Source organism: Gobius niger, assembly GCF_951799975.1.
Source record: "Gobius niger genome assembly, chromosome: 12".
Lineage (NCBI taxonomy): Eukaryota > Metazoa > Chordata > Actinopteri > Gobiiformes > Gobiidae > Gobius > Gobius niger.
Genome location: NC_136863.1, coordinates 20,740,515 through 20,767,558, shown reverse-complemented (window position 1 = coordinate 20,767,558; position 27,044 = coordinate 20,740,515). Strand labels below are relative to the sequence as shown.

The 27,044-nt window shown below is 39.6% G+C and overlaps 5 protein-coding genes across 7 annotated transcripts; 3 read left to right on the top strand and 2 right to left on the bottom strand.

Annotated features, from left to right (window-relative positions):
* The first annotated feature begins 1,363 nt into the window (after window positions 1-1,363).
* bpgm (2,3-bisphosphoglycerate mutase) lies at window positions 1,364-3,339 on the top strand. The gene is made up of 2 exons (XM_079568003.1): window positions 1,364-1,985; window positions 2,309-3,339. Exons 1-2 carry the CDS (start codon window positions 1,385-1,387, stop codon window positions 2,482-2,484), a joined length of 777 nt encoding a protein of 258 aa, XP_079424129.1. The 5' UTR covers window positions 1,364-1,384; the 3' UTR covers window positions 2,485-3,339.
* Window positions 3,340-7,405: 4,066 nt separating this feature from the next.
* On the top strand, window positions 7,406-14,930 carry LOC306972041 (uncharacterized protein). The gene is made up of 17 exons (XM_079568484.1): window positions 7,406-7,607; window positions 7,951-8,051; window positions 8,859-8,987; window positions 9,393-9,678; window positions 9,753-9,794; window positions 9,851-10,531; window positions 10,613-10,648; window positions 10,719-10,783; window positions 10,876-11,128; window positions 11,328-11,453; window positions 11,534-11,577; window positions 12,035-12,113; window positions 12,191-12,322; window positions 12,415-12,555; window positions 13,460-13,531; window positions 13,755-13,789; window positions 14,692-14,930. Exons 2-16 carry the CDS (start codon window positions 7,978-7,980, stop codon window positions 13,779-13,781), a joined length of 2,187 nt encoding a protein of 728 aa, XP_079424610.1. The 5' UTR covers window positions 7,406-7,607; window positions 7,951-7,977; the 3' UTR covers window positions 13,782-13,789; window positions 14,692-14,930.
* A 1,624-nt stretch (window positions 14,931-16,554) lies between these two features.
* tnnt2d (troponin T2d, cardiac) lies at window positions 16,555-17,982 on the top strand. Its single transcript, XM_079567880.1, has 9 exons — window positions 16,555-16,572; window positions 16,639-16,696; window positions 16,783-16,899; window positions 16,965-17,042; window positions 17,130-17,222; window positions 17,310-17,422; window positions 17,492-17,582; window positions 17,654-17,691; window positions 17,767-17,982. The coding sequence occupies exons 2-9, from the start codon at window positions 16,643-16,645 to the stop codon at window positions 17,807-17,809; spliced, it is 627 nt and encodes a 208-aa protein (XP_079424006.1). The 5' UTR covers window positions 16,555-16,572; window positions 16,639-16,642; the 3' UTR covers window positions 17,810-17,982.
* A 153-nt stretch (window positions 17,983-18,135) lies between these two features.
* Window positions 18,136-24,205, bottom strand: dnm1l (dynamin 1-like). 3 transcript variants are annotated; one of them, XM_079567199.1, is made up of 20 exons: window positions 23,988-24,205; window positions 22,756-22,900; window positions 22,592-22,627; window positions 22,226-22,272; window positions 21,784-21,855; window positions 21,606-21,692; window positions 21,377-21,539; window positions 21,181-21,301; window positions 20,979-21,110; window positions 20,687-20,893; window positions 20,455-20,575; window positions 20,225-20,380; window positions 20,062-20,151; window positions 19,881-19,973; window positions 19,740-19,793; window positions 19,530-19,595; window positions 19,080-19,220; window positions 18,861-18,970; window positions 18,620-18,779; window positions 18,136-18,428 (listed from the first exon to the last, which is right to left on the bottom strand). In XM_079567199.1, exons 1-20 carry the CDS (start codon window positions 24,087-24,089, stop codon window positions 18,372-18,374), a joined length of 2,160 nt encoding a protein of 719 aa, XP_079423325.1. In that variant the 5' UTR covers window positions 24,090-24,205; the 3' UTR covers window positions 18,136-18,371. The 3 variants fall into 3 exon arrangements, with proteins under 3 accessions (XP_079423325.1, XP_079423326.1, XP_079423327.1); XM_079567200.1 differs by lacking the exon at window positions 22,592-22,627; XM_079567201.1 differs by lacking the exons at window positions 19,530-19,595; window positions 22,592-22,627.
* A 547-nt stretch (window positions 24,206-24,752) lies between these two features.
* dnajb9a (DnaJ heat shock protein family (Hsp40) member B9a) lies at window positions 24,753-26,549 on the bottom strand. Its single transcript, XM_079567202.1, has 3 exons — window positions 26,415-26,549; window positions 25,871-26,095; window positions 24,753-25,800 (listed from the first exon to the last, which is right to left on the bottom strand). Exons 2-3 carry the CDS (start codon window positions 26,085-26,087, stop codon window positions 25,370-25,372), a joined length of 648 nt encoding a protein of 215 aa, XP_079423328.1. The 5' UTR covers window positions 26,088-26,095; window positions 26,415-26,549; the 3' UTR covers window positions 24,753-25,369.
* Between the last annotated feature and the right edge of the window lie 495 nt (window positions 26,550-27,044).

The following is a 27,044-nucleotide window of genomic DNA, read 5'->3' as shown; positions in this document are numbered from 1 at the left end:
GGGGGCCCTCAAAAGTGCTGCTATAAACGTGTTCTGTATTGCACTTCCTAAATTTCCTCGTAATTGATGTAATGACTGAACAAACCAGGCTGAAATACAACGGTTACAATAATGATGGATGAATCTCAGGCCCGGACACCCCTCTATACTGTCATCGCTGAAGTTTCCCTTTACTGTCATGGGACTCCTTTGACTTGGTTCTAGTAAAAATGTGTGAGACGGTCCGGGCCAGACTATTCAAGCTTTTTTAGAACAACAACATATCATTATGAATTGTAAAACATAAACATTTTAAAGTATTATTAATGCCTATTTCAATGCCTATTAACAAGAAAAAAAAGAATATGTTGAGATGAATATTAAATGTGAATTGACTGAACTAACACGTGGGGAAGGGGTGTAGGGGGGCCCATCAAAATAGTTTGAACCAGGGGCCCAGAATTTGGTGCTGGTCTCCTGGGTTGAAAGAATAAAATGAATACTTTAGACTTAGCCTCCTGGCGTTTGAAAGCTGTTCAGAAGAGATTTGAAAATTTGTTAAATACATGTAGCTAGGTGAGCAATCAAACCAAATATATCTTGTTATGACTCCTTTGTGCTTTGTGGGGAGAGTTACTTTTATTTTTTATTAATGGTGCATGAGGGGGATAGTACCATTGATAGTACACAGAAGAGGAGGGGGCGAATTGTTCGCATTCAGCACCACGCTGGGAAATCTCTTTATATGGGCACGAGTTTAGCCAATAACATCGCTCCTTTGTAAGATCCTACATTGTGATTGGCTGAGAGGTACGTCAATCAAATGCGTTCACGGGAACTGATCTCTGACAGTACCCGCTATGCATGGCCTGAATTAACAACATTGGAGGCAATACACAGCTGCTGTGCTCTTTCCCGTTTCACCAAAGGCCTGGTTAAGGTAAGACTGAAATCCTCAATATAACGTGGCCACTACGTGACTGAATAAAATGCTACAATGAGCTAGGAGGCTGTAGCGTGCGTCCTGCAGACAGAGACATACAACAACAGCATCAGTACCTTATTCTTGCTAGCATTGTAGCTATCTGCTTTTATTCAAACGTGTTAGTATAGACACGCATGTATTAGGAAGTACATTTTTATTCTGTCGTGTTACATATGCATTATATAGGGGTTTCTACGCTGTTATTAGCTTGCCATTTAGAATAACCTTTAACCTTTTGCTGCTGACCCTGCCTCCAAGCACATCCACTTTTTAGCAGATGGTCTCAATGCAAGTGTGCAGACTGCATATATGAGTATTAAGTGTTTGTTTTAAATAAGAAACAAATAGTCTGTTTCATTTATTCACTATATTCGATTTGTCATTTCTGTGTGTAGGTTTTTTTTTGCACTGCTGCTTCTGATGTCCAAGTACAAACTCTTCTTGTTGAGGCATGGAGAAGGTGCCTGGAACAAAGAGAACCGCTTCTGCAGCTGGGTCGACCAGAAACTGAGTGAGAATGGGGTGACAGAGGCCCAGGACTGTGGCAGACTGCTGAAGGAGCAGGGCTACAAGTTTGACATTGTGTTCACGTCCATACTGAGCCGATCCATTCAAACGGCCTGGCTCGTTTTGGAGGCTATGGGCTTGGAGTGGGTCCCTGTGGTCAAGGCGTGGAGGCTAAATGAAAGGCACTACGGTTCCCTGATTGGCTTGAATCGAGCTGAAATGGCTTTGCAACACGGGGAGGAGAAAGTCAAGCTCTGGAGAAGGAGCTATGATGTTACCCCACCACTCATCGATGAATCTCACCCCTACTATCACGAAATCTACAATGATCGTAGATACACCACCTGTGACGTGCCCATAGAGAAACTGCCCCGAGCTGAGAGCCTGAAAGAAGTGTTGGACAGACTGCTGCCATATTGGGAAAGCACGGTTGTTCCAGAAATTAGGAAAGAACGCACTGTACTGATATCTGCACATGGGAACAGTTGCAGGGCCCTTTTGAAACACCTGGAAGGTACAGTGCCCTGATGAACTGTTTATCTTTGCATTGCCGTTAATGACAAGGCATTTCCTCAAGCAGACAGTTTGCACAGAAAGTTATGACCTGAGTATGGCAATGGTTACACACATGAATGTTACACACCACCCACTCCATTAGATATATAATTACTCAAAATAGAACTCATAAAAGTATCATAAAAAATATAATATAGTTTCCTAATAATGTAGTGCTTTGGAAACAGTCTTTGTTTATGAAATAGGCCTGTATATGAAATGGATTGGAATGTCAATAAATGCACAATTTTGATGTCCTTTTATGTTTCTTCTCGTCGGCAGGTATATCAGATGAGGACATTGCCGGTGTGACTTTACCTACTGGGATCCCTGTGCTGCTGGAGCTGGATGAAAACCTCAAAGCTGTCAGACCTCGCCAGCTTCTGGGAGACCAAGCCAAGATCCAAGCAGCTATTAAAAAGGTCGAAGACCAGGGCAAAGCTAAAGCGTCTACTTGAATAGAAGGAAGCACTGTATAAGTCTAGATGTTTTAAAAATTTAAAGACAAAAATGCTAATAGAAAGGAAAAAGATGTGACAAGAGCAAAATTGTTACTGTAATTTTACTGGATGCCATGTTACTGTGAGTCTGCTGTTTGTTTTTATATGCTCTGATCTGATCTGGTTCAGACCTGAGCAATGAGGCAGGGAAATGGTTTAACTGTGTTAGGTACTGTTTGCTCTGTGTAAGCACTGACTTTTTTAAGAGTTTATTTAAAATATGTCTGTAAGGTTACTTTTTTAACATTTCACCCATCTCCCTTTTTTTTCACGGGTGTACGACTCATTTCAATTATATGTGCCTCTATATTGTTAGTTTCCAATGAACAAGTTGTGATACAGTAAAATGTACAAACATTTCAAAGCAGGTTTGACTCCCGAGTTGATAATCTAATTATTATTTTATATTTATATCGTCCCGGCTTCTAAGCATTTCATAAACCTTGTTATTTATGATGAATTATGTTCGTCATGAATCAAAAAACATTTTCCTCCTTCATCATTATCATGCTCTTTCATTGACACATACTTATGCACTGACCGTAAGCTGCTACGTTTCATTGATCACTGCTGTAAATGTGTTTTGTTTTATCTGATAATACATTTGTGTTGTTTTCTCAGACTGTTCCAATGGCAGTAAAAGAGTGGACAAATGAAGTTGGCTTAAGAAAACATGGCTCCTATTGATTACTATTAAATGCCACATGGTGAGGTTTGTATTTTGTTACAGTTTTAGCTTTTGTAAATTCACTTCCTAAATCTTCTCTTCTGATTTAAAAACAAAATCTCTACAATCTGTCTGAAACACCCTAAACCTGTTCTCTTTCAACTACTTTTTTTTCACTTAAAGTTTCCAAAATGCAATTTCATATGTCCAATCTTTTACTGTCCATCACTATACAGTTTGCTGCCATACGTTTGTTGTTACATGCTTTGTCAAACTGTTCAACAACAAAGTGCAATACATGGACATTCAATACATGTGAAATATGACGATTCTTCCCACCAGCCGGATTGTGCTCAATATATAAGAATATACAAAAAAAAGGAATCTAAGGCTGTTTGTTTATTTGAAATAGAAGTATCACAATTATGCCAGAGAGAGAGAGTTACAATTAGTTCAAAATTAGCAGAGGAAACAAATAAAACAACAGTGTTTGGCCAAATGCCTGGACGCCTGTTTGACCCCCTCAGAGAAGAGCCCTTACTTTTTCCAGATCAAATTTTAGCCAAACCAATGCAGACAAACGCATAGAGCAACAGTGCTTTGTGGCCTATACAGATACAAATGTTGACTCCCACAGCTCTTTGTCTCACCAGCCCATGATCTATGCCAGTGTTCCTTATACAGGGTACGTGTTCCTTATACAGGGTACCTGGGGGTACTCTATCTCTCAGCAAGGGGCACTTGGAATTGTTTCATGCAGGTGCTCGTCATATAATTAGAATATCATGAAAAAGTGCATTTTCTTCTGTTATTCAACTTAAAATGTGAAAATAATATATGATATAGACTCATTTTTAATTTGTGGTTTTTACAAGCTGAGCCATAATAATCAAAATGATAACAACTAAAGGCTACATACCTCACTTTGCATGTAATGAGTTTATCATATAATAGCTTCACAGTTTAAGTTGAATAACAGAAGTAAATGCACTTTTTCACGACATTCTAATTATATGACGAGCACCTGTATATTTGAAAAAATAAACAAATAAATAAATAATATACTTAAAATTATACTGGATTTTAATGATGTTTTTCAGTAAAAGGTTGCAATTGGAGAGTATTTTAGCTTTATATTGAACACTGAACACAGTTTTTTTGGTCAAAAATATTGGGGTACTCGTAGCATAACCCTAACCCCAACTCAAGGGGTACGCGAGACCGAAAAGGTTGGGAACCATTGATCTTCACCACTGCATAAGGCTAATTAGTTTTCTGCCTATTCTTTACATCCATGAGCAGCGTGAACATTAGTGTAAACCTCTTTCATTTGCAGCTGTGGCAGGCGGGGCTGCTGATGCCGTCTTATAAACGTCCAGTGGCTCTTATTGAGGACAACTGTGCAAGAAATCCATTTTGCTCAGCTGCCTTGGTAAGTTTCATTATTTTAATATATGAAGCTAATAATGACACTTGAGTCTTGAGTGAAGTTTGTGTACAATTTTCCTTTTGTGCGGGTATGTGCTTGGGAGAAAATGTCTTCTGTTTTATGAATGTATTTATTCATTACATCCCTTTATCATTTAAGAAGAGGAACAGTGATAGAACATTGTTATTGTGTTATAAATAATGTTGAGTACCTATAGAAATTATCTCTAAACGGTCTGATCTTATGGAGAAGTTGCTTCCTGAAACACTTTTTATCCTGCATTCTCCTGTCTTTCCTTGTAGCTTAACACTCTCTTCTTCCCTAGATAGACAAAGACTATAAATTGGCATTGTTAGTTGTACATTACGCAGACATCGTACAGAGAAAAGCAGTTTGCTGTGTGGACATGCCAAGCCGGGCTCTCGATTCCTTAGATGGTATTGGAGATAAAGGCTGCATCGCGCCGTAAGTGAATGGGTTTATGACCACTGTGTTGTCACTAGGGAGACTTTGGGTCACTGTCTATACTTTTGATAAGAGGATTACCAAATCATGTTTAAGAACAATAGCCATTATATACAAAAAGTCTGGTTTAAGAAAACTACAATATTATAATCATGCCTTTGCCTTAAAAGTTGGAAGGTAGATTCAATTCCTCTTTAGAAAATAATATTAATGATTTCAGTCCCAGTTAGTCAAATGAAACTAATTCAGGCTTAAAATCAAACTTTGTATATTGGTGTATTTGTTTTGACAGCTTAGTTCCCTGTTTGCATTTTCCACACCACACAATTGAGATTCATATCTACCCCTGTGGAAATAAGTTACTCTGGGGTTGCCACGCCACACCAGCAGGTATTTGCTAAAATAAACCATGTTGTGCGTGTCTATGGCCTTGCATCTTGCCAAGCAGTGACACTCGAACTAACACAGCGCCTCTCTTCCTTAAAAGGAGGACTCCACAGCATCAGCACTGACGACATGCGGGACGGGAGTGAACCGTGCTGCATCTTTCTACACTAACAAACTCAGAGGGAAACTGTAACTTGGCTTTGAACATGAACACTGTCCTCCCACATGTACAGTACATTTACCCAAGGATGACATAGTACCTATAAGGCTGGGTTGTTTCCTTTGTCACCTGTCAGGGAAATAGTTTAATTTGAATTGAATCGTCTATCTATGCAGAGCTGCTCTGGGAAATGAAGCAGGTCTCTCCTCCTCTCATCCAGATGTCAGAGCTGTTTGGAAGAAGGAATTTACTGTTCAAAACAGAATGCAGCTGAACCAAACTGAACACAAACTTATTTAATGAGCCACAAAAAGACCAGTCAATGTTATGGTTTGTAAACTGTGTGGAATCTACTTCCTGGTCAGGATTTTTACATGTGTGACCATGTTTGGTCATGTGGAGTAAGCAGTCATGACTCTTTGATTGATTGCAATCGTCTCTCTGGCCAATGTTTATCTGTAAATGTGTTCAAGTACACAGCACTTTCCCCTGGGCTTTACAAAAGGGTGATTTGTAGCTTACCACACTCAAAACGTGTTTTATGTGCAATTTATTGTGAATGTTCTTCTCTGGTGTTGAAGATTGTGTGAATGGATGTGAAGCTGTGATCATAACTATTATGGCTTTGTAATTGTTGCACAATGACAGAGATTTCTATTTTTAATGAACTATATTTAAATCACAGGATGATGTTTTTGGATGGAGACCTTCATCCAGTTACAGCAGTTCTTCATGTCTTGAAAATTCAGTCCCATGACATGGAAATGTCGCTGTAGTCTCAGGCCCGTGAAGTGAATGTCACACAAATAAACTTTAGCAGAAAAGCATTACATAAACATTTATCTAATACTGCATTCAAGCCAACACTACTCACAGAGAGGGCTGGCTTATGCATTATTAGCATACAATACCTGCATTACGATAAGATATTCTGCAATTTATTCAGAGGAACTGTAAAGTTTTAAAAATCTAATGTATTCTATTTTATGTAAACTGGATAAGCTATTAGACATATAAATCTCAGCAGTACATTATTTATCTAAAATAATCTCCGTAATAAAAGAAATGTTGAAATCAGTAACGTTTATTTTAAGTGTTTTTCATTGAAAACACAAATATTTTGTTCTGTGGAAATGCTGCCTCAAGGGTGTTTGGCTCCACTGGGCCGTTATGCCATTAAAGTGTGACTGTATATGGAGATGGCGACAGTGAAAACTAAACTGTTGCATATTCGTCTTTGTTGGTGGGCTGTGTTAGATCTGAGGAAAGATACTAAAAGATAATGTTCAAGTGGATCTCTGCATAAGCCACCCACCTCCTCCTCTGACAACTATAGGGTACAGGGTACCACACACTGGATTTTGATTTGCTACAGCTGAACTGCTGAGTGCTAACTTTGACCCCTACCTCTCTGATTAGATTTATAGACTTTCCTTTAGCCTAACTATCGCTTACATATCTCTGTGACATGTGGTTTACTTTACAGCAGTTGCTATGAACAACATCATGAATGACTAGCAGAGCTTCTAATTATAATATCGAAGTTATTTTATTGTGTGTTGTTTAGTTAACTTTGAAGTTTGCAATATTTTTACTAAGCTTATTAAACATCTAAAGTATGGATTTTAATACTGGTATTGGGTATTGAGTATTTACCTCACCATTGTCCATAGCAAATGACTAGTAATCACTAAACTAAAATAATGGTGGTAACAGCTTTAATAGTTTACTGTGATGTACCATAGAGAACCAGAGCAGGAGTCAAGCAGCACAGGAGGAGGAGGCTGAGGAATAGTCAGGAGGCAGCTCACTGCAGCCTTTGCCTTTTCTGGTATAGTCCCATCCTTTGGAGAAGCAGTAGGAATTCTTAGTGCGGCACCGGACGAGATATAAACCAGACAGTAAAGTGAGGCTGATATTTGAAGCTCAGACTAAAACTACTGCCCATGGAGTAAAACTGGGACTCTTTTCAGGTATTTGTTTTGTGTGGTGTCACTTTGTGTGGTGTTGCTTTGATGTCTAAAGTAGACTTCATGTAGGTTTTTTTTATGTAATATTTTGGTAATTATTGATATATGACTTAAGGTCTTCAACAGATAAAAGTGTAGTGTGTAGAAAGTGTAGAAAGCCATTTGTAATCAGCCTTAGAGGAACAAAGCCTACTGATTGTGTTGTCATCTAACTGAGATTTCAGTCTCTTTGGGATTCCTGGTCCCAGAGGGAACCCTGTTGTACATGTTTTAGTGTTAGGGGTTAGCACTAACTCCTGCACCACGGTGTCCACAAAGTATAGACTCATCCTGTCTGTGTTTGCAGAGACCGGTGAAGACATTTTGAGCCATCATGGATGACGACTTTGACCGTCGCATGGAGCTGAGGAGGCAGAGGAGGGAGCAGATGAAACTGGAGAGTGAGAAGTGAGTTCTCTTGAAACACAGGTGGAGCTGTACTAAAGTTAACAGATTAAAGCTGACAAGTTTGCATTGTTGACTGATGAACATTCAAACTGCCATATTGTATAACATTAATGAGGATAGAAGTCTTCATAAAGAACTATGGGGGAAATGTAGAGATGGCATGTTTCACCCTTTGCTGGAATGAACTACACTATTTGTCATGACTTGTATTAGATCTTACCTCAATACAATAATCAATACATTTGTATAGTCTTAATCCATGTGTTTGTTCATGTACACTGTTAAATACCAGTTTCCCACACACTTAAGGGCAGTCTGTGCCAGTCTTAGCCTCTGCCTGTCTCCTTGTGTGCCCTCCCGAAATACTGCTGTCGCTGGAATGTTTTCACTCACATTTTTAGATTTTGTTTATGTCTCACTCAAAACACATTTGATGAAGTTGTAGAACATCACCCGAGTCTGTTCCCTTATTTTTACATTAAACTCTCCCGGAAGGTGTCAGTTTTATGGTAGCACATTAAGATTCAAGGTTAATTGGCAGATAGAATTTCCTGGTGACCTATGCTGTTTTATTGTTATTTGCCTCAGGTTTTGGTTGAGTTCTGTGTAGTTATTCTCAAATTGTAATTTCGTGGTTATCCTATCCACATCTGTCAACAACACCTGAGAATGATTGTGTTGCAAGAATCAAGAATAGCAGAGAAAAACATTTGCCCAGTTTAACTGCTAAAAGTAGGCTGGCAGCTATATTCAGTCAGCTTTATTGTGAAAAGAAAGAAAGAAAAGAATTTGGCATGTGTGTTTCAGAATGGAAACAGCAAATGAGGATGAGGAAGAGGAGGCTCGTGAGCGAAGGAGACGTGCGAGAGAAGAGAGGAGGAAGATTAGAGAGACGGAGGAGCCTGGAAGCAGCGACCAAGTCATTGAGGCCAACAAGTACAGTTTCACCTGCTGTCTGTTTGACTGAGATCAGAACTAGTTAACACAGCAGTACTATAGCAGAGCTTCAAAGAAAAGTATTGTATGCAAATTTACTTTTGGGCACAACCAGCATAATACATTTGTAATGCTAGACACTCAATACTCACATCAGCATTCTAGACCTGCAGGTTTAATTCTCACAAAAACTTCCAGCTGTGTAGTTTTTTTGGACTCCTGGCTGAATCCCATTTTGTAAATCTGCTTCCATTTTTGTCTGTAGTGTGCATGGGTTTCACTATATACAGTATGTGGCATAGCTTTTCCACTTTTCCATTTGATCAGGGTTTTTTCATTGGCACAAAATGGAAGCAAATATGTTTTCTGCCGTGAATAAAAGTGGACCCGTTTCACCGTCTACAGTGTGACAGAAACAGACTCCAGAGGCATCGCTACCTCCAACTCCGGACTGGACGATGACCAGGCCCTAATCGAACGCTTGGCCAAGCGGGAGGAGCGGCGGCAGAAGAGGATGAAGGACGCCATGGAGAGGCAGAAGTCTCTAGACCTGGAACAGCCCGCCTCTGTCACCAACGGCAACGGGACAGACCATAAAGCGGAGGAAGAGCAGCCCCCTGTCAGCGCCAGCCCGGAGCCACAGGCCGAGGAGGAGGAGGTGAACTCATCTCACCAAGAAGTAGAAGCAGAGGTAACATTGAGAGAGAAATTGTACTGACCATTGCTGAAAAATCGATTTTCAATTCTTTTTTTGTGTGTTCCCAGCAACCTGGAGAAGACACAAATGCTCCTGTCATAGCAAATGAGGTATGGCCTTTTAAAGTCAATCATTTGAATCAAAATTGATCAAGTTTATATTGCAGGAGAATGTTGAGGAAACTCCTACGGAAACCGAAGCAGCTGAAGAGGAAGAGCCTAAAGATCCAGAGGAGGAAGTGGCTCCTGATGTTGAGAACGATGAAGGAGAGCAGGAAGAGGAGAGACAGCAGCAGGAAATGGGGGAAGATTTGAGAATGGAGCAGAGAAGACAAGAAGGAGAGGAGGAAAGGGAGCAGGAAGTAGTGGAGCAGAGGAGACAGGAAGAAGAACGAGAGCAAAGGGAAGAGGAAGAGAGGGTGAGGAGAGAGGAAGAGGAGGGTCGGAGGCAAGAGGAGGAAGAAAGAATGAGAAAACATGAGGACGAAGAGCGATTAATGAGGGAGGAAGCAGAGAGCAGAAGACGGGAAGAGGAGGCGCAGAGGCGGAAGGAGGAAGAGGAGAAACAAAAACAAGAAATGGAGCAGAAGAAGAAGAAAGAGGAAGAAGAGCGACAAAAGAAAGAGGCAGCGGAGAAGAAGAAGAAAGAGGAGGAGGACAGGCTAAAAAGACAGGAAGAAGAGAAGAAGAAGAAGAGGAAAGAGGAAGAGGAGCGACAGAAAAAAGAGCTAGAGGAGAAGAAGAAGAGAGAAGAGGAAGAAAGGAAAAGAAAAGAGACTGAGGAGAAGAAGAAAAAGGAGGAAGAGGAGAAACGCAAAAAGACGGAGCTGGAAGAGAAGAAGAAAGAGGTAAAAACAGGAATCTAATGTTGTTTGTTACATTTCGTTACATAGATTAAAAAAATCTTTTTGTATTTCTTCTGTGCAAAGGAAGAAAAGTCAAAGAAGTTTGGGTTAAAAGAAAAGGTGACACATCTAAATTATTATCAGAATCTTAATATTAAATTGTTTACTCACAGTTATGTTTGTCTTTAAGAATGAACCACCTAAAAAGATTCAATCACCCTTTGAAAATCGACTTAAGAAAACAGAGAAGCCAAGGTAAGAAAGTCGAATACGATCTAATACGAACAAGCTCATAGTTGCACACACGTTCTGTACTTGGGTAAGGCCATTCATTCATCCATACCTAGTTTCAGGGAAAATGCCCCATCCTCAAAGACAGAGGACGCAGAGAAGAAAGAGGCAGAGCGGAAGCTGCAGGAGCTGAAGCAGAGGAGAAACGAGGCAGAGAGTGAAGAGATTGAGAAGATGAAACAGAAGCAGCAGGGAGCAGAGGCCGAGCTCGAGGAGCTGAAGAAGAAGAGAGAGGAGAGGAAGAGGGTCCTGGAGGAAGAGGAGAGGCAGAAGAAACAAGAGCTCGAGGACAAGAAGGCCAAAGAACAGGTCATCTGCTTTTTCTTTTGCTTTTTGTTTTTCATGATATAGAATATTATCATGTACTTTATCACCACCATTATTCAACTTCTGCTTAAAGATCTAAGTATGATATAGGAATGTACTGTGTAAATCTGCCAGATCATATGAAAATGCTCAGACTACTTCTGCTGAAGGTGTTGCTATTATTTGTAATTGATTGTAATAGGAGGAGAGAAAGAGAATGAAGGAGGAGATTGAGAAAAGAAGAGCGGAGGCAGCCGAGAAGAAGAAACAGTTGGAAGGGGAGTCGATTAAACCTGTATTTGCCATCAGCCCCAAAGGATCGTCAAAGGTGAACACTTTGACTGCAGGATAGCTCAAAAATGTTGGAATCACTTAAAAAATGACTAATCCTCCCAATTTGTGACATAGATTGGGGAGAAAGCTGAATTCTTGAACAAATCTGCCCAGAAAACGTGAGTTTCATACAGTATATAAATAGTCCGGTTCACTATGTAATTTCGCTTGAATTTTTGTGGAGAGTATCAAAACTATATACATTTTTGAAAACTTTATTAAATAAGCAATCAGAAAATTTGCGCTGATGTGTAAAATCAATGTGCGATAATTACATTTATATGGGGAGTAAAAAACATAGTTTGGCGGAAATTGACAAACGTTTGGCAGAAAATTCTATTTGGTCGTTCCAATGAAAAAAGTCAATGAAACCCTTGTCATGTTTTTCATGGAGTTGCCGTAGAGACAACCTGAACTCCCCATCTACTCTAATGGAAAAATTGTACAATTGCACAATTTTACCAAATGACAAGCGCAACGGTGGAAATCTTACCATAGTAAACCGGACTAAAACTTTAATTCCTGAAATGCTTCTTGAATACATAAAGTATTTAATAAGCCAATGTTTTTGCACAGTACGCCAAGCAGAATCTCTCATACTCCCATTGTCTCCAAGATTGGCAGCAGATTAGAACAGTTCAACTCTGCCATTCAGGTACCACTATCATCCTATCAGATTTTCCGCAGAGACTGCTTTGTATGTAAAAGTAATCTGTTAATACTGTGCTACAGGGTCAGAATGAGGTCAAGTCCCCCAAACCCACTGTGACAGACATTCCTACTGGAGGAGCTCGTAGCATCAAGAACATGTGGGAGAAAGGCAACATTGGTGGCAATACTGAAAGTCCAGCCCCTGCTAATAAAGTATTGCACATAACATCTAAACACAATGCATTATCCATATAAAAACTATACATGACAGTAAGAGATTATAACTGCATTCTGATTATTTTTAGGAGCCTGTGGGTAATAAAGGGGGTGTATCGGGGCGTGTGAGCAGTCGGTTGTCAAAACCTGCTGAGTCAGAAAAGACAGCGCCACCTCCGGCTGAAGTGGCAGCATCTCCTCCGCCACAGACAACACCAGCAAAGCCCACGGTAAGCCCCTCAAATCCCAGTCCGGTCCTCTCTGTGTGTGACCATTGTAACGCAAACTCTGCTGTTGGCTCGAGAGACTAATCCCCTGATATTCTGCACATGCTAAATGCTCATTTGCACATCAACATGCCAGTCCTTCCTTTGTTAGCTGCCTCTATTATCCAGTCTAACTTGTCCAGGGAGCTTTTGCTTTCTGATGTCTAGTGCCACTGCATGGAGGTAATGTGTCATGACAACAAAAAGGCAAGACCTGTCAATGCATTAACATGATACAAACTCGCAAAAAGTGAGCTCCTTAAGTTACCCTCCGTAGTTTTATTCAAATCACTTAAGGCTTGTACAATAACTCTATGTATTATGTATCTATTTTAAACCAGGCTGAAAAGTTACTGGATGGTTAGAATTTATGAAGTTCTGACCTAACTGAGTCAATTTTCAGTGTGTTTTATGATATAAAGGAACCATTATATTATCTGGAACAATGTGGAACAGTAGAAGTTGCAATATTGAATAGGCTATGTGATATTACTGTGCAAATAGCTGCTTTTATCTTGGCCTGAAGGTCACATTGTGTTCTTTTCTTAAAGTGGGACTGCACTTGTTAATCCCAGGGCATCTTCTGGAGACATGTTACTATGTGACCATACTGTGTGACAAATAGCACGGTTCTGACTTTATGTTTATGGGAGCGAGATGTCTTCAGTGTCAGATACTGAGGTCATAGGAGCTGTAGTAACCTTGTGTACTAAAATAATGTGTTGCTTTACCCTGTTAGTTGAGTCTCTCTGTTGTTCTAATCAATCAAACCTTTCTGCACTTTCTGCTGTGCTCTTCCTCCCATCATGTTTAAGATATGATTTTGAAAGACAATATCCCTTAAAAGCACTTGGCATATTGTTTGTAGGATGTAAAACCAAGTGACGGTGGAAACAAACGTGGCATGTGGGAACCCAAGAAGACCTCAACGCCTGGCAAGGTAACAAGACAACAACTACACCCTACAACCACAACTGCACATTTAGCACACAATGTATTCACCAGGACATGAGCATTAGGCCAAATAAACAGACAAATATGTGTCAAAAAGAAAGACAAAAAGAAGTTCATTCTTTGAGATAGTTGGGTTTTGACTTTTTTTCCCCACATCTCTGGGGTTTTACCATTTTAATGACTCTTTTCTGTGTCCCATTGTTTCACAGTCGGGAGGAGGAGTTAAGAGATGGTGAGAAAAAAGGTGAGTTCTAAAATTTATGAAAATATAATAGGTGTATTACATTGTGACTTTAAACTTGTTTGATCGCCTTTGACCCTATTAACACAAGTGTGCACAAACCACATGAAGACTTTATTGTAATCAGCCCGAGGGAAAAGAGTGTTTTGGAAAACAGCCCCTGCCCTTCAGACAATGCTGTTGGGCCCTATCCCTCATCGCCCGCTGTCCTGCTGCCAGACGAGTGGTTGTAAATCTAAACTGCTGCTTGGGATTTTTGAGTTGCGTCCCACCGACATCTATATTTGAAAGGCCCTGACCTTGTTTCCTAATATAAAAACCCTCAACAAACTTCCAAGCTATTCAGTGTCGTGAGCTGTGAGGCTTTCTACGCTGCAGTTGCATGATTTTCACATTACAACTGGGCGTTCACAAGGATTACTAACAATTTAGGCATCAAACAAGTCTCAGTAGCAGAGCTTATTCAGTCACACCCCTGTGCTGTCCTGTACGTCTGTCTGTGGGCCATTAAACTCAATCATGAAAAGTTTTAACACACTCTGAGGTCCCACCATGAATCAAGGTGGTGCTAAAGTGTTGGCTGCAAGTTTAGTTAAGTTTAGTTATACCAATAAAGCAGAGAGCAAATGGAAAACTTGCTTTCAGTAATCGATTGACTATTGAGAGATGTAGATCTTGACCCATGGGCCCTATTAAACAGGACAGTTCAGTGTGTTCAAAGAGTCAGACATTCAGCTGATTGTTTAAGCTAGAAGGTGAGCTTGTGACACTGAAGCGACTCAAGCCTGTTTTGCAGTACAGGATGTAGTAGTATTATTGTAAAACACTGACATTTGAAAGTAGAACATCAATGGGTTTTAAGGGTCTCCCACTAAATTATTTTCCCTTTTTTTGTTTTTCTGAAGGACCTTCTCCAATAGAGGCCATCAAAAAAGAATGAATCCTGCCACCAAGCATCTTTTGACAATGAAATCATCTTTTCATTTTCTCCCACAGCGATTCTAAAAGACTGCGGTTTAGTTAAGACACTGTTTTCCCTGTTATGCATTGACTGAAGTTAACAGCTTCTTGGTTAAATATAATTTACAGGTGTGTGTATGACACAAAAATGCTACAATGCTTTTGCATCCATGAATAATAGACATCACAGCTTTTGAACACACTGAGCCACTTTTATGCATTATTCAATAAGGTACAAGTCACATTGAAATGGCATTTACCATTTACCAACTAATCAACAAGTGTTATGACAAATTAATGACTTGAAGAATTAGCCATTATGTATAAGAATTCAAATGCCTGTAATTACAGTAAACTTCTAAATGAATTAAAGTTGTATTGCTTTATATTCAGCAATAATAAAATAAACTTTGTATTGACATTTTCTTCTGTTTGCAAGCCAAACACTTTTATAATTGGAATAAATGTTTTAAACCATCTGTCACCATGGCTGTTCTCTGTCCACTGTCTTATCTGGGGTGTGTACTCAGAGACCAGATCTACAGAAACCAGCGAACTCGAATGCTGCCACTGAGCCTCTCGTTCACATTGTTCCCCCTCCATATGTGGACATTTTTAACAGCATGTAAAATACGAGCTGCTGACACACCTGAAGAGTCAGTGAAAGCCTGAACGGACGGATGTCATTTCAAAGGACACAGACTGCAGTGTGTGTTGCTCTAACAATAGATGTCTGATGGACGCTGTGGTCACATGACCCTGAGGGCTGGACTGGGGACTATTAGGATCCTTCATTATCAACCTTAAAGTCAACTTGAAGGAGTGGACATTACTGTGAGCTCCCTCTGAGGCACAGGTAAGACCCGCCTAATTTAACAAGCTCCTCATAACTGAGAAAATGTCTCAATTTTCATATTTTTCAATTCTATATACTCACTCCAATATATAGACTATTGTATAAACACATTTGTACAACCTCTGTATAAATGGTGCTCTGTTGGTGATAGATAAGATAAACCTTTAGATTCAATACAATTCAAATAATATTGTGTAATATTGTACAGCCTCTGGGCATTTTTATGAATTTATAATGTATGTCTGTGAATTAATAAAATGCATGTATCATTAATCAATTTAATTCACATGTATTTGTGGTGCTTACCTAAGCTTTGAACTCAGCATCAAGACAAGCTAAGACCCAAATAAAATGTTATATAATAAAAGAAATAGACAAAATAAATCATTTTGACTTTAAAGGTAATCGAAATACTGTAATTTTTCCTAAGAGATTGGTTGAATCAAGCGTCGTTCATGTATGCCATTCAAAAACATCCAATGCAACAAAACGATAAAAACTACTACAGACCTGGACTAGGCCTTATTTCATTCAACTGACCACAGTGGCTGGTGAGAGTAAAAAGTTCCAGTCAGACGTTGCAGGGTTGAGAACCATTTATCTAGATTACATTGATATGCCCAGTCAGAGGTGAGTAAAGGTCTCTGTTACGCATTGTGTGAATAAATGACTGAAGTAATTGTATATTATAATCCCTGCGTCACTATAATTAGACTAATACAAAACCATTTCAGAGTCAACATGTCTGACACTGAAGAAATCGTGGAGGAGTGGGTTCAGTAAGTCACTGGCTGTATTATCAAAGTTCATTATATTCATTCTTATATTTATAACTTCTTTTTATCCATTACAGAGATGAAGAAGGTAAGAAAACTTGTTCACTTAAAAAGAAAAAGAATTGATCTATACAAATGTTATGCAAATTATGCATTCCCCCCCCCCCCCTAGATGAAACAAAATCCAAGCCAAAGTAAGAGGTTTTTCATAACAGTTTGGAAGACGCCGTGAAAGATGAATAACAATGGTCTGTTTGCAGGTTTATGACGAACATCACAGTGCCCAAGATCCCAGACGGAGACATAGTGGATTTTGACGTACGCTGCTCTTTTGTAACGTCATAATTCCACCTTCTTTGTTAACAAGCGTCACACTTTCCCCTCATCATTTTGTTTTGTTTCAGGACATCCAAAAAAAGCGCCAGGAGAAGGACCTGTCAGAGCTGCAGTCCCTGATCGAGGCTCACTTTGAGCAGAGGAAAAAAGAGGAGGAGGAGCTCATCGCCCTCGTCAACAGAATTGTAATCACGTCAAATAAAAACTGAAACGCATATTTTTCAGTCTTAATATTATTCTGCGATTAAAGGAGAAGCGTCGCACGGAGAGGGCAGAGCAGCAGAGGATCCGAGCTGAGAAAGAGAAGGAGAGGCAGACCAGACTAGCGGTACATACTACTGAGTAATTATAATAGTGAGTATGGAGGAATAGTACTTTGACATTGATGCAGAGATGGATGAATTGACTCGTGCAGGAGGAGAGGGAGCGTAAAGAGCAAGAGGACCTTCGCAAAAAACAGGATGACGATGCCAAGAAGAAGAAGGTCCTCACCACCATGGGGCCTAAGGTAATCCCTGGATATCGAAAAAGCTGGTATTTTTCATTAGAAGCATAATAGCCCAGAGGAACGATTACTTATTATGCGTTGTAACAGGCTGACAACAAAAAAGGTGGCAAGAAACAGACGGAAAGAGAAAAGAAGAAGAAAATCCTGGCTGACCGCAGGAAGCCCCTGAACATTGACCATCTGAACGAGGATAGACTCAAGTATAGTCCCATGACGCTTTGAACATGTCAAGCTAAGTGCAGGTGTAATTGTTTGTCGTCTTGCTTTAGGGAAAAGGCCAATGAACTGTGGACTTGGCTGATGGGACTCGAGTCAGAGAAGTATGATCTCACAGACAAACTCAAGAGACAGAAATATGATGTAAGAGGTTTGCACAACAGAGTACGGTTTTCTTTACAAAACTATTATTTATTTTTAAATGTTTTTTGCAGATAAACCTGTTGCTGGCACGAGTCCATGACCACCAGAGGTAAATGAACTGACATCTTAAATTAATTTACTGCATTTCCCCCCTTTTTAATACTTATTTCTTGCCGTTTTTCAGCGCCAAAGGTCGTGGTAACAAGATGGGCGGCCGTTTGAGGTGAAAAACTGGCATGTTGGAGAACGACACACGAGCACTTGATTCTTGTCTTATGTAGTATTCCTCCAGTTCAACAGTCTGTATGTACGGTAAAAAGAGCTATTGACTCACTATAATCATTATCAGTAATAATCAACAATCAAATCAATAATAAAGTCAATGAGAAAAGCTGTGAAATAGCGTCTTTACTTTTAATTTTAGGTTAACACAAAATAGTAACTTCCTATTTGGGACATTTTCAAAGAGCATTACAAAAAAGGGATTGAGGGATTTGTTTAAGCAACAAGACAACAATGTTTGTTGGTAACTTTATTTAAATTTACATTAAAACAACATTATCCAGCAAGGCTCTATTTAGTAATGAATAACATAGTAGTTATTTAATAATTCTGTTCATAAAAATACAATGGCAAGGGGATTGACAGCCTATGTTTACTGTACATTAAAACTACATTATAATACATAGTTGACAGGTGCATTGTGATTTGCCTGGTGATACAGCAGCTTAGCGGATTGATGTGTAAAGCAAGTCCATGGCAAATGTTGTAAAGCCAGTTTATTGACTCTCACCAAAGATGCGTTTCCCTGATCTCTGCAATCACCTGACTGGCTTTCTGCAACGCCTAAACACAAGAAATAATGGACAGGCGATTAGCTGCTGCAGATGTATAAATTACAAATATAACAATAGAGATTACAATTTAGACTATATAGGATGGGAATTCATTCACATCACAATACGTTTTAAGAGTCCTTATTACAACAAAGTGCAGAAGCAAGGAAATGTACTGAATGTGTAATAAAGGGCACATACCTTGAGCATGTCTGCGGCCTCACTGCGCCTCTGGGCCATATCTTCAGACTCTGTGAGCAGTTCATTGAGCAGAGCGGTTTTGTACAACTTTCCCACCAGTTCACTCTGCAGACAGTCCTTCACATGGTTCACCAGGAAGTGCATCACTGCCTTCGGGACACTGGAACCAAGGACAAGGGGCAATATCCTCAGTAATATTACATCTTACTGTATGAATACAATATCAAGAGACACTCTTTACCTGTCCTGAATGTTTTTGCGAACAATAAGAAAGTATGACTTGATGAGACGCTCAATGACCTCACAGTCTCGCTGCTCGCGGGCAGACAGTTTTCTGGACACTGGAACAGGCTGCCAAAAAACACAGTATTCACTTCTGTGCCATTATATTTTTGTACTGTTCTGTGTACAGGTTTTGAACATTTCAGAATATATTAATGATGTGGGAGGTAGAAATTACCACATCCAGCAGGTTGACAGCGTGGCCCTTCTGTGGACTGGAGGCTCCATCATCTCTCTTCAACATCCCCCTCCAGCTGCCCGTTCCACTGTCGCCCTGTTCACTCATTGAGCTGCTATGAGAGCTGCTTCCGGCTGCAGCCTGCACATGTGAAAGGAAAAGGCATTTCTATATCAATGTAATACAGGGTGATAAGGTTTTCTTGAGTCTGTGCTTATGTCACATCGGAAAAGTTATATGAAATGTCAAAAGATGGAACAATTGAATCCTCAGAAACATGGTGACACTACTTAGTACACCTGGAGGAGATTCTGGTATGGTATTTGAAAGATCATGAATCATGCCATCCAAGCTTTTCAATATCAGTGTTCATGCAATTTATTATAAGTCAATAAGTAGGCTGTTTTAAAGAATCAGGCAGCCGCAGGCATTATGTGAAACAGGACAAACCTTGTAGGCCTCAGTTTCAGGAGACTCAGTGGGAGAGACAGACTGCCCACCAGGGCTTTTAAGAGACTACAAGAGACAACACCAGAGGATAGACGGTGGGATAGGACACTGGTACTGTATTAACTAAATGAGTGCAAAGATGACATTTGGAAAAGCTCCAAACAATGCTTGAGTGACATAATGTGGAGGACATACAACATGAGTCATTACCTTGTCTCTGGGCACAGCTGAAGGTAAATCTCTCATTCTGTTACGTCTCTGTTCCTACAAAATAATGTAAACACATGACAACTAAGAAAAAAAAAAGCCAAAAAGAAAAGCTGCTTTTTTTGGACTTTGCTTGTTACTCACTTCAATGTTGTTGTTCATAATACCACAGGCGTCAGCGAAGTCTGGATGTTTGGTGTTAATATATGCCAACTCAATGGCAACCAAGTTGTGAACCTAAACATAACAGTGGTTAAACCAAAGAAGTCAAATGTCCCAGGATAAGGACAACAAAGGTGAAGGTGTGTGAAGCTGTATAGCCAACCATTTCATTGGTGACAGGGAGCCTCTTTCTAAGGAGCGACGTGACCACCTCAACAATGGCATCATGGAGCTTTGGAAACCTCAGTAACTCCTACAGAAACAAACATTCAGCTCACCACCACTTAACTAAATGAAAAACTAATTAAGATGTCATTTGCTGGGACCTGCGTGCTGTAGTTACTGCAGTGCTGTATGATCCTTTGCATCTCCTCGTGCACCAGCTCCACACAGCGTAAACTGGGTTCCTCCAGACGCTTGACCTGCCTCTTCACAAGCAGCTCAAAGGAAACCTCCGGCACAAACAAAGCAGGTCTCGGGCCCTGTAAAAACACGTTTAGCTTTAAGTTCCCAGAAACATTTCGACAGACTGTTGGAGTCAAAGATGAACACTAACTGTTGCATTTCTGATTGCTGTTAGAACATCAATTGTGGTTAAACCACCCAGAGGATCCACTGACTCTAGTGTTCGACCAAATGTCTCATGGAAAATGTAACAGATTCTTGCTCCACCACATCTGAAACACATAAATGATCAAACATATAAGTGTTAAATCTAAAGCCTGCGGTAACTGCACCACCAGCACCACCATGAGGTACATCGATAGTATTGCTGCTGCACAACTCACAGTTCAGCAGTTTCTATGTACTTGGCTGTGCCCTCTATCGTATGGCAGTACTCTGCAGCAAATTTAGTGATGAGCTGCAGCAGGGTGGCGCTCTGGTCTTCCACAGGTTCACCGTAGCTGTTTAGCAGGGACTGGTACTGCGCTGCCAACACATTGATTCTGGTCTTTAGCTCAGGGAGACAGTCTCTGATGTGGTGCATGAGTAACCTGTAGTAATGAAAACAATGTTGCATGTCCGTAATAAATCAAAGAATAGTGAATGTTGCGGCAGTGAACGTTTCCCACAGCACACCTGTTCAGTGTCCGAGCCAGGTATTTGGTCCCATTTCTGTTGGCGAGGGATGGGTACTTCTTTTGCAGAAAAGCATATTCATCACGGATTGAGTCAGCTACTGCCTTCTTTTGATTTATATCCAGTTGACTCCTAAAATACATTCAAGTAAGACATACTGTTCTAAACTTTACAATGATTTACTAAAACAACACAATGGTACCTGTTGACCACTCCAATAATACCAAGCTTGACAGGAATGACACGCCCCATCAACACATCCATAGCATCAGTCCCAGCATCCATCAAGTCCAGTTTTGTCACCACAGCTAACGTCCTCCTGCCTATAAATATACACAATGCAAGTAGTAAAATGGAGTTCTCAAACAGCGCTGTGAAGTGTGTAAATACTCATTTACCATCTGGATCAACCTCACGTGCCACCTTCAAGGCCTCTGATGTTGCCATGTCTGTATTAGCAGCTGTCACCGCCAAAATAATAGAGTTTGGATTTGCAATGTATTTAAAGATCAAGTCTTTGATCTGAATCTCAATGTCTTTGGGCTGGTCTCCAACAGGAACCTATAAAACACAAATTGTAGATAAAGTAAAAAGCTTACAGATAAGAGTAAGAGTTTCTTGTTGTACCTTGGTAATACCAGGGAGATCCACTAAGGTGAGGTTCACAACATGTGGCGAGAAGATTTTTAAGTGAATGGGATCGTCACTAATACCCTAAATCATAAAATATTGTCAATAATTATCCTGCATAAATGAAAACATAGTACAGTATAGTTTGGTGACATCATTAAACACTTCCCAATACCTTGTTAATACCGGATACTCTTTCGGTTTCTGCTTCAATTTCAAGTCTGATTTCTTCAAAGCTGGTATATATCTATGAAAAAGCACATAGAACATTTGACACAAAATACAGGTATTGCAACAAAATATTCCAAAAGTATTAACAAAAAAACAATTCTGTAAGGAGCAAATAAAGGTTTCTTTATGTGTCTGGTTCAGGTCATGTGAAATTAAGCCTTGGAGGACATTTACCTCATGATAAATATTTTTAGCCACTGAGGGCCGTGTTGGATCGTGTTACACATACTCCTGAAGTGGAGTCAAGTCAAGCCGCAGATACACAAATGTTTGTCTGTCAATAATCAATACTAAACTCAATACAACATGCTATATAACCAAGTGAGAGGGGCTTTCATTCATTCAAACATTGGCTGCGTTAAAAATGAAAAAGCTACAATCAGTACCTTATTCTTAGTGTGTAAAAATTTGCCCCATTCTTCCCCATCAATGCCTGTAAAAATGAATACAAAAGAAATACGATTAGTTCATTAATATATTGATGTAGCCTTTAAGACAGTTGCACTATAAATATCTCATGATACAACTGTCTCATGGGAGGTGTTTCTATGTTGGCCTTGGCAGGAAACAAAACGCTCCAGAGATGCGCAGCTGGGGAGTTTTGGCCAAAAAGGAAAAGGAAAATATGGAACAACTCAAATAATATAAGCAAATGTATGGTGTGCACAGAATAATGCGAGGGAACAAACCACTTGAAACAAGGCTTTAACAAAATAATGGGATCTGTACATGAACTAGCTCAAAAGTTAGACCTTTTAAAAGGCGTCCATTTTTCTTTGATTCAGTGGCTAAAAAGATGACAGGAGACACAAGTTACGTGAGGCAACACTACATTGTAACTCCTTTTACACAAGATGAAGTAAAAAGAATTACAATGCACAAATTCATCTAAACCTGAAATCAGTCGCTATTTTACCATTTTCCTCATTGGTTTTCTTCCGGTCATCTGAGTCTATGTGGACCAGTTGAAAGATGAGCGGCCGACGTGTCACAATACCAGTGCCCCGGGGCAAGACGTCCCTTCCAACAAGGCTCTCCAAAACAGAGCTTTTTCCACTGCTCTGTGGAAAAAAAAATTACAACCAGGCATGAAAAAAGCATGTAAGAATAGATGGACACATGTTAGTTAAAGCCACACCGTGTAGAATTTTACCCCCAAAATAAAATTGAAACACAAGCTTTTATTTTATGACAGATATTTTCAGCATTGAAAAATACCTCAAACAAACATGTGATTTTGCTGTGAGCGGCTCAGCTCCCCTAGGACATGACATAACTTTACTGGGAGTGGGTACGTTTCCAGCTCGTTTCCATGGAGATGAGACTATTTGAGATTTAAACAGGTTAGGTTCCCATTCAAGTCCATTCTTTGATTACCCACTGCTGTGACAGCATTTTCTGTGTCAAGCTGGTCATTAGGAGCATGTTTTGTACTGATGGTAACGGTATGGTCCAAAATGTTACGCAGTGTGCCTTTAAGTTCACTGCCCCAAATTCAAGTTCAAGGCTTGTCTTCTCTGCTGCCGGCGAACAATTTACAAGTTATAAACTTATGATATGGACATGACATTACTTATACCAGGACCATTAATGTGTGCTTGTTTTCATCTTGTTACAGACAGTTAATCATTTATGGGGTATTACAAGGACATTAGTTACACCTTAGGCCAATGTCAAACGCAACTAATTACAATGTCCCATACTGTGAAGCCCTGAAATGCTTGCCAAAGGATCTGGAGCAGTCGCATCCTCTTAGTCTGACAGTAATAGTAACCACATTTGCCACTTTAAACCTTGTGATGACGGTAGATAACCGCGAAAGTAGAAATGTAAATAGGATTTATTAATCACAGATTTTAATGAGACATTATCAAATCTACCTTAATCAAACATTAACCACCATCAATTTAGTATCTTAGCCAAATCCAAAGCAATGCAGAGAGTTACTCAAGTAGATTGACAATTAAAATGGATGAGATAATTAACCCACAATCCCAAAGCCTTTTCTTCTTAAACCTTTTACAAACATGGTCCTGTGAGTTACTTTATGTCCATCAGTGAAAGTAAAAGCGATACTAACTCAGAACAATAACAAGGAATAACTTGGTGCAGGCTACACTTGCTAGCCAAGTGACATTTCTCTCTTACCTGAGTTCCCACAACAACTATTTGTGGTAAGTGGATAACATCTGCGCCGACTGTGTTAAAAACATCTTGTAGTTTGTTGATGACGGGAATGAGGGCCTCCATGAGCTAAAATAAAGTTCCCAGTCAGTTAAAAGACAACTCTTTCCCCGGAGGCTCACAGTACAAAGTCATTCAATGTGCTACCACGGCTAAAGCAAGCTGCTGGCTTCACTTACTTTGGATAGGCGAACTGCGCACATTGACGTTCACTGTTGCATCGTGGGAAATTGAGTATTACAGCGAGCCTGCGTACGGTTACGTAACGACATTTTGTGTATTCATTGACTACATTTCCTGCAACATAGGCCCACACCCTCGCAACAGTAACCAAGGTACGCAGCAAAATATTTTGCACCAACTCACTTTACACGTTTTATATGTGCTACTACTACTACTACTACTACTACTACTACTACTACTACTACTACTACTACTACTACTACTGCTACTACTACAGTAAATTTGGGGATATTTAAAACCAATGGAACAGTGAATTCGACAAGTATTTTATTAAAGACAACATCTTTGTAAAAGATGCACAGTAGAAGTAAAAGTGCAATAGAACATGTAATATTAAAAATGGAAAATATTGCACACAGTAACTTGAACAGCTCTTAAACCACTACACTGCAAGTCAGGTTTGAGGTAGGCCTAACAAAAGATGTCTTGTGTTTACTTGAATACAGCGGTACAAGTGTTTGCTTTTACAATGTTACAATGTGTTAGTACATTCAATTATTATTACCCGTTAAATGTAGAGAATTTTGCTCATGAAAATGCAATTTTAAGCTATGCTTTTATGAAGATGTTTATGTCTTATTAAAAATGTTATTTAGTATACAGATTTGTGATTTTGAAATATTGTATACAGTAAGGGATACTGTATATAGTTTAGGGCATTAGTTCAAAATAAAAATAATTTCTGACAAAACAAACAAATGATTTCCTTTGTTAAACCAGTAAAACATTAAGCCAGTGATGACGCTGCGCTTGGCAAATGCTGCTTTTGTTCCGACCCCTATTGTCATTGCCACAAAAACAGAACACAAAAGGGACAGAAACAACAACTCAATCTATAAGTGACAACATGAAGCCTACTGCAAAGCAAAATATGAAATACTGTCAAATGTCAATATATGTACATTTAGTTTTTGTCCTATATTAATTGGAACACACAGCAACTATGAGACCCATAGCAATAGCTTGTGGTTTAATGGGTTTTGTAAACTAATATTTACATCTACCAATGTCATTTGACAAGATTAGTCAAAAAAATAAAAACATCCCACAACAAACTAACAGATTATCATTTTCTTAAGGCAATCTAATAATTATGTATCACATCATGATGAAGTGCAGTCTGTATAAGTGGTCACCATGTTCCCTCTGCGCTCTGTCACTGTTCTACAATGCTGTTTTGATGTCCCATGAAACCTGTTTTCATTCTGCTTATTATGTCTTTCAAATGTGAACATCCTCTCCATGTCATCGAACACATCGTCAAAAATATCGCCTCCAAAACCTCCTTGAAAATGTCTCTTGTGCTTGTGGTGACTCTCTTTATGAAAGCGAGCGTGTTCATTAAAATGTCTTTTGTGACGTGCGTGTCTATTCTGGCTGTAGATATCAAAGTCTTTGAACATGTCATCAAAGCTGAAACTGAAAGGCTGCTGAGAGTTTGGTCTATGTCGGCTTTGAGACCCTCCAGAGAAGTATGTCGAGCCAAACTGGTCGTATTCTCTTCTTTTGGAATCATCTGATAAAGTTTCATAAGCTGGACAAAGATAGAAACATGTCAATATACTGTAATAATTACTTTGACCAAAATATACTACATACTGTACCTTCTGCGATTTCTCTAAATTTCGCCTCAGCATCGGGGCTCTTGTTTTTATCCGGGTGATATTTCATTGCGAGCTTGTGGAAAGCCTTTTTTATCTGTCTCTCTGTGGCATCTTTTGGCACGCCCAGTAGATCATAGTATTCCTTCTTAGCGAGTATCAGCTCCGTTATCATGAGGATGCACACGGCAAAAGTCACTGCCGACTGTGCAGTTGCCATCGTCTTTCCTGCACCACAGAGAGTAAGAAACCGATCATTAATTTACCAAGACATCAACTGTTACCAATGCAAAACATTTCTGTCATTGGTGATAATACAATACTAGCTATACAGCCAGCCAGAACATCATCTGCCACATTAATGATAAACTACATTATTCTACGCTTAAGTTTGAGGTTTGATGACGAGTTATGATATTATTATCTAAAAGTATATGTCTATTTTTTTCCTCGTATGAATGATTAGCCTGTTACAAGTTAGTAGATGCGTTACAAAGCAGCACTGGCTAACAAACGATCGTACGAATAAAGACTTATAATCACCCACCTTTTAAGAGCACCCCCTCTTCCGATTATATCTTTAATGCAAAACAGCAAAGATTACTGATGTTTAGAATCATTTGTCGGGATAAAAGTCATCCGAAAAGTGCCGAAAACACAGCATCGTTGGTACTTCTTCTTCGAGCATCTGTGGTACAGAAAAGCAGTTTAAACTATTGTAGCGCGCCCCCTTGCGGACAAAATCAATACAACTTCTGCTATCAGAATCAGAATCGAGCGGGATAGGATTTTTTCAAAACATTTAACATAAAACTTTGCACAGATGAGTAATACACTGTAAACACGTCAAGACTAGAAAAATATAAGGGCGTGCGCAAAAATAGTTTAAGATATGGTACAATAAAATTAGAGTTTAACACAGAACAACAGCGTGAATGGATTTACAGAAACCCCGTTTGTGTATCTTGCAGGTGTATTTCCTACTAGTGCGACCTCTTTTCATACAAGTAATTATGTTGTTACCTTTTATGACTGCATTTATCTGGAGTTTCTAACCTCTGATGACCCATTTTTCTGGGAATGACGTTAAACCAATCAGACCCTTCCGGTGAGAGGCACGCGTTAAGCAGCCAATGACAGCGCGCACCGAGGACACGTGATCATTGTTTTTCCTCTA

Excerpts from the sequence above, each read along its gene's own strand:
- bpgm (XM_079568003.1), top strand. The coding sequence starts at position 1,385 with ATGTCCAAGTACAAACTCTTCTTGTTGAGGCATGGAGAAGGTGCCTGG. Across the intron at positions 1,986-2,308 it reads CCTTTTGAAACACCTGGAAG|GTATATCAGATGAGGACATT; the intron begins GTACAGTGCCCT and ends TCTCGTCGGCAG.
- LOC306972041 (XM_079568484.1), top strand. The coding sequence starts at position 7,978 with ATGGATGACGACTTTGACCGTCGCATGGAGCTGAGGAGGCAGAGGAGG. Across the intron at positions 8,988-9,392 it reads CAAGTCATTGAGGCCAACAA|TGTGACAGAAACAGACTCCA; the intron begins GTACAGTTTCAC and ends CACCGTCTACAG. Across the intron at positions 10,532-10,612 it reads TGGAAGAGAAGAAGAAAGAG|GAAGAAAAGTCAAAGAAGTT; the intron begins GTAAAAACAGGA and ends TTCTGTGCAAAG.
- tnnt2d (XM_079567880.1), top strand. The coding sequence starts at position 16,643 with ATGACGAACATCACAGTGCCCAAGATCCCAGACGGAGACATAGTGGAT. Across the intron at positions 16,697-16,782 it reads GAGACATAGTGGATTTTGAC|GACATCCAAAAAAAGCGCCA; the intron begins GTACGCTGCTCT and ends GTTTTGTTTCAG. Across the intron at positions 17,583-17,653 it reads TCAAGAGACAGAAATATGAT|ATAAACCTGTTGCTGGCACG; the intron begins GTAAGAGGTTTG and ends TGTTTTTTGCAG.
- dnm1l (XM_079567199.1), bottom strand. The coding sequence starts at position 24,089 with ATGGAGGCCCTCATTCCCGTCATCAACAAACTACAAGATGTTTTTAAC. Across the intron at positions 20,576-20,686 it reads TACATAGAAACTGCTGAACT|ATGTGGTGGAGCAAGAATCT; the intron begins GTGAGTTGTGCA and ends TATGTGTTTCAG. Across the intron at positions 19,794-19,880 it reads TTATGAACAACAACATTGAA|GAACAGAGACGTAACAGAAT; the intron begins GTGAGTAACAAG and ends ATTATTTTGTAG.
- dnajb9a (XM_079567202.1), bottom strand. The coding sequence starts at position 26,087 with ATGGCAACTGCACAGTCGGCAGTGACTTTTGCCGTGTGCATCCTCATG. Across the intron at positions 25,801-25,870 it reads ATTTAGAGAAATCGCAGAAG|CTTATGAAACTTTATCAGAT; the intron begins GTACAGTATGTA and ends ATCTTTGTCCAG.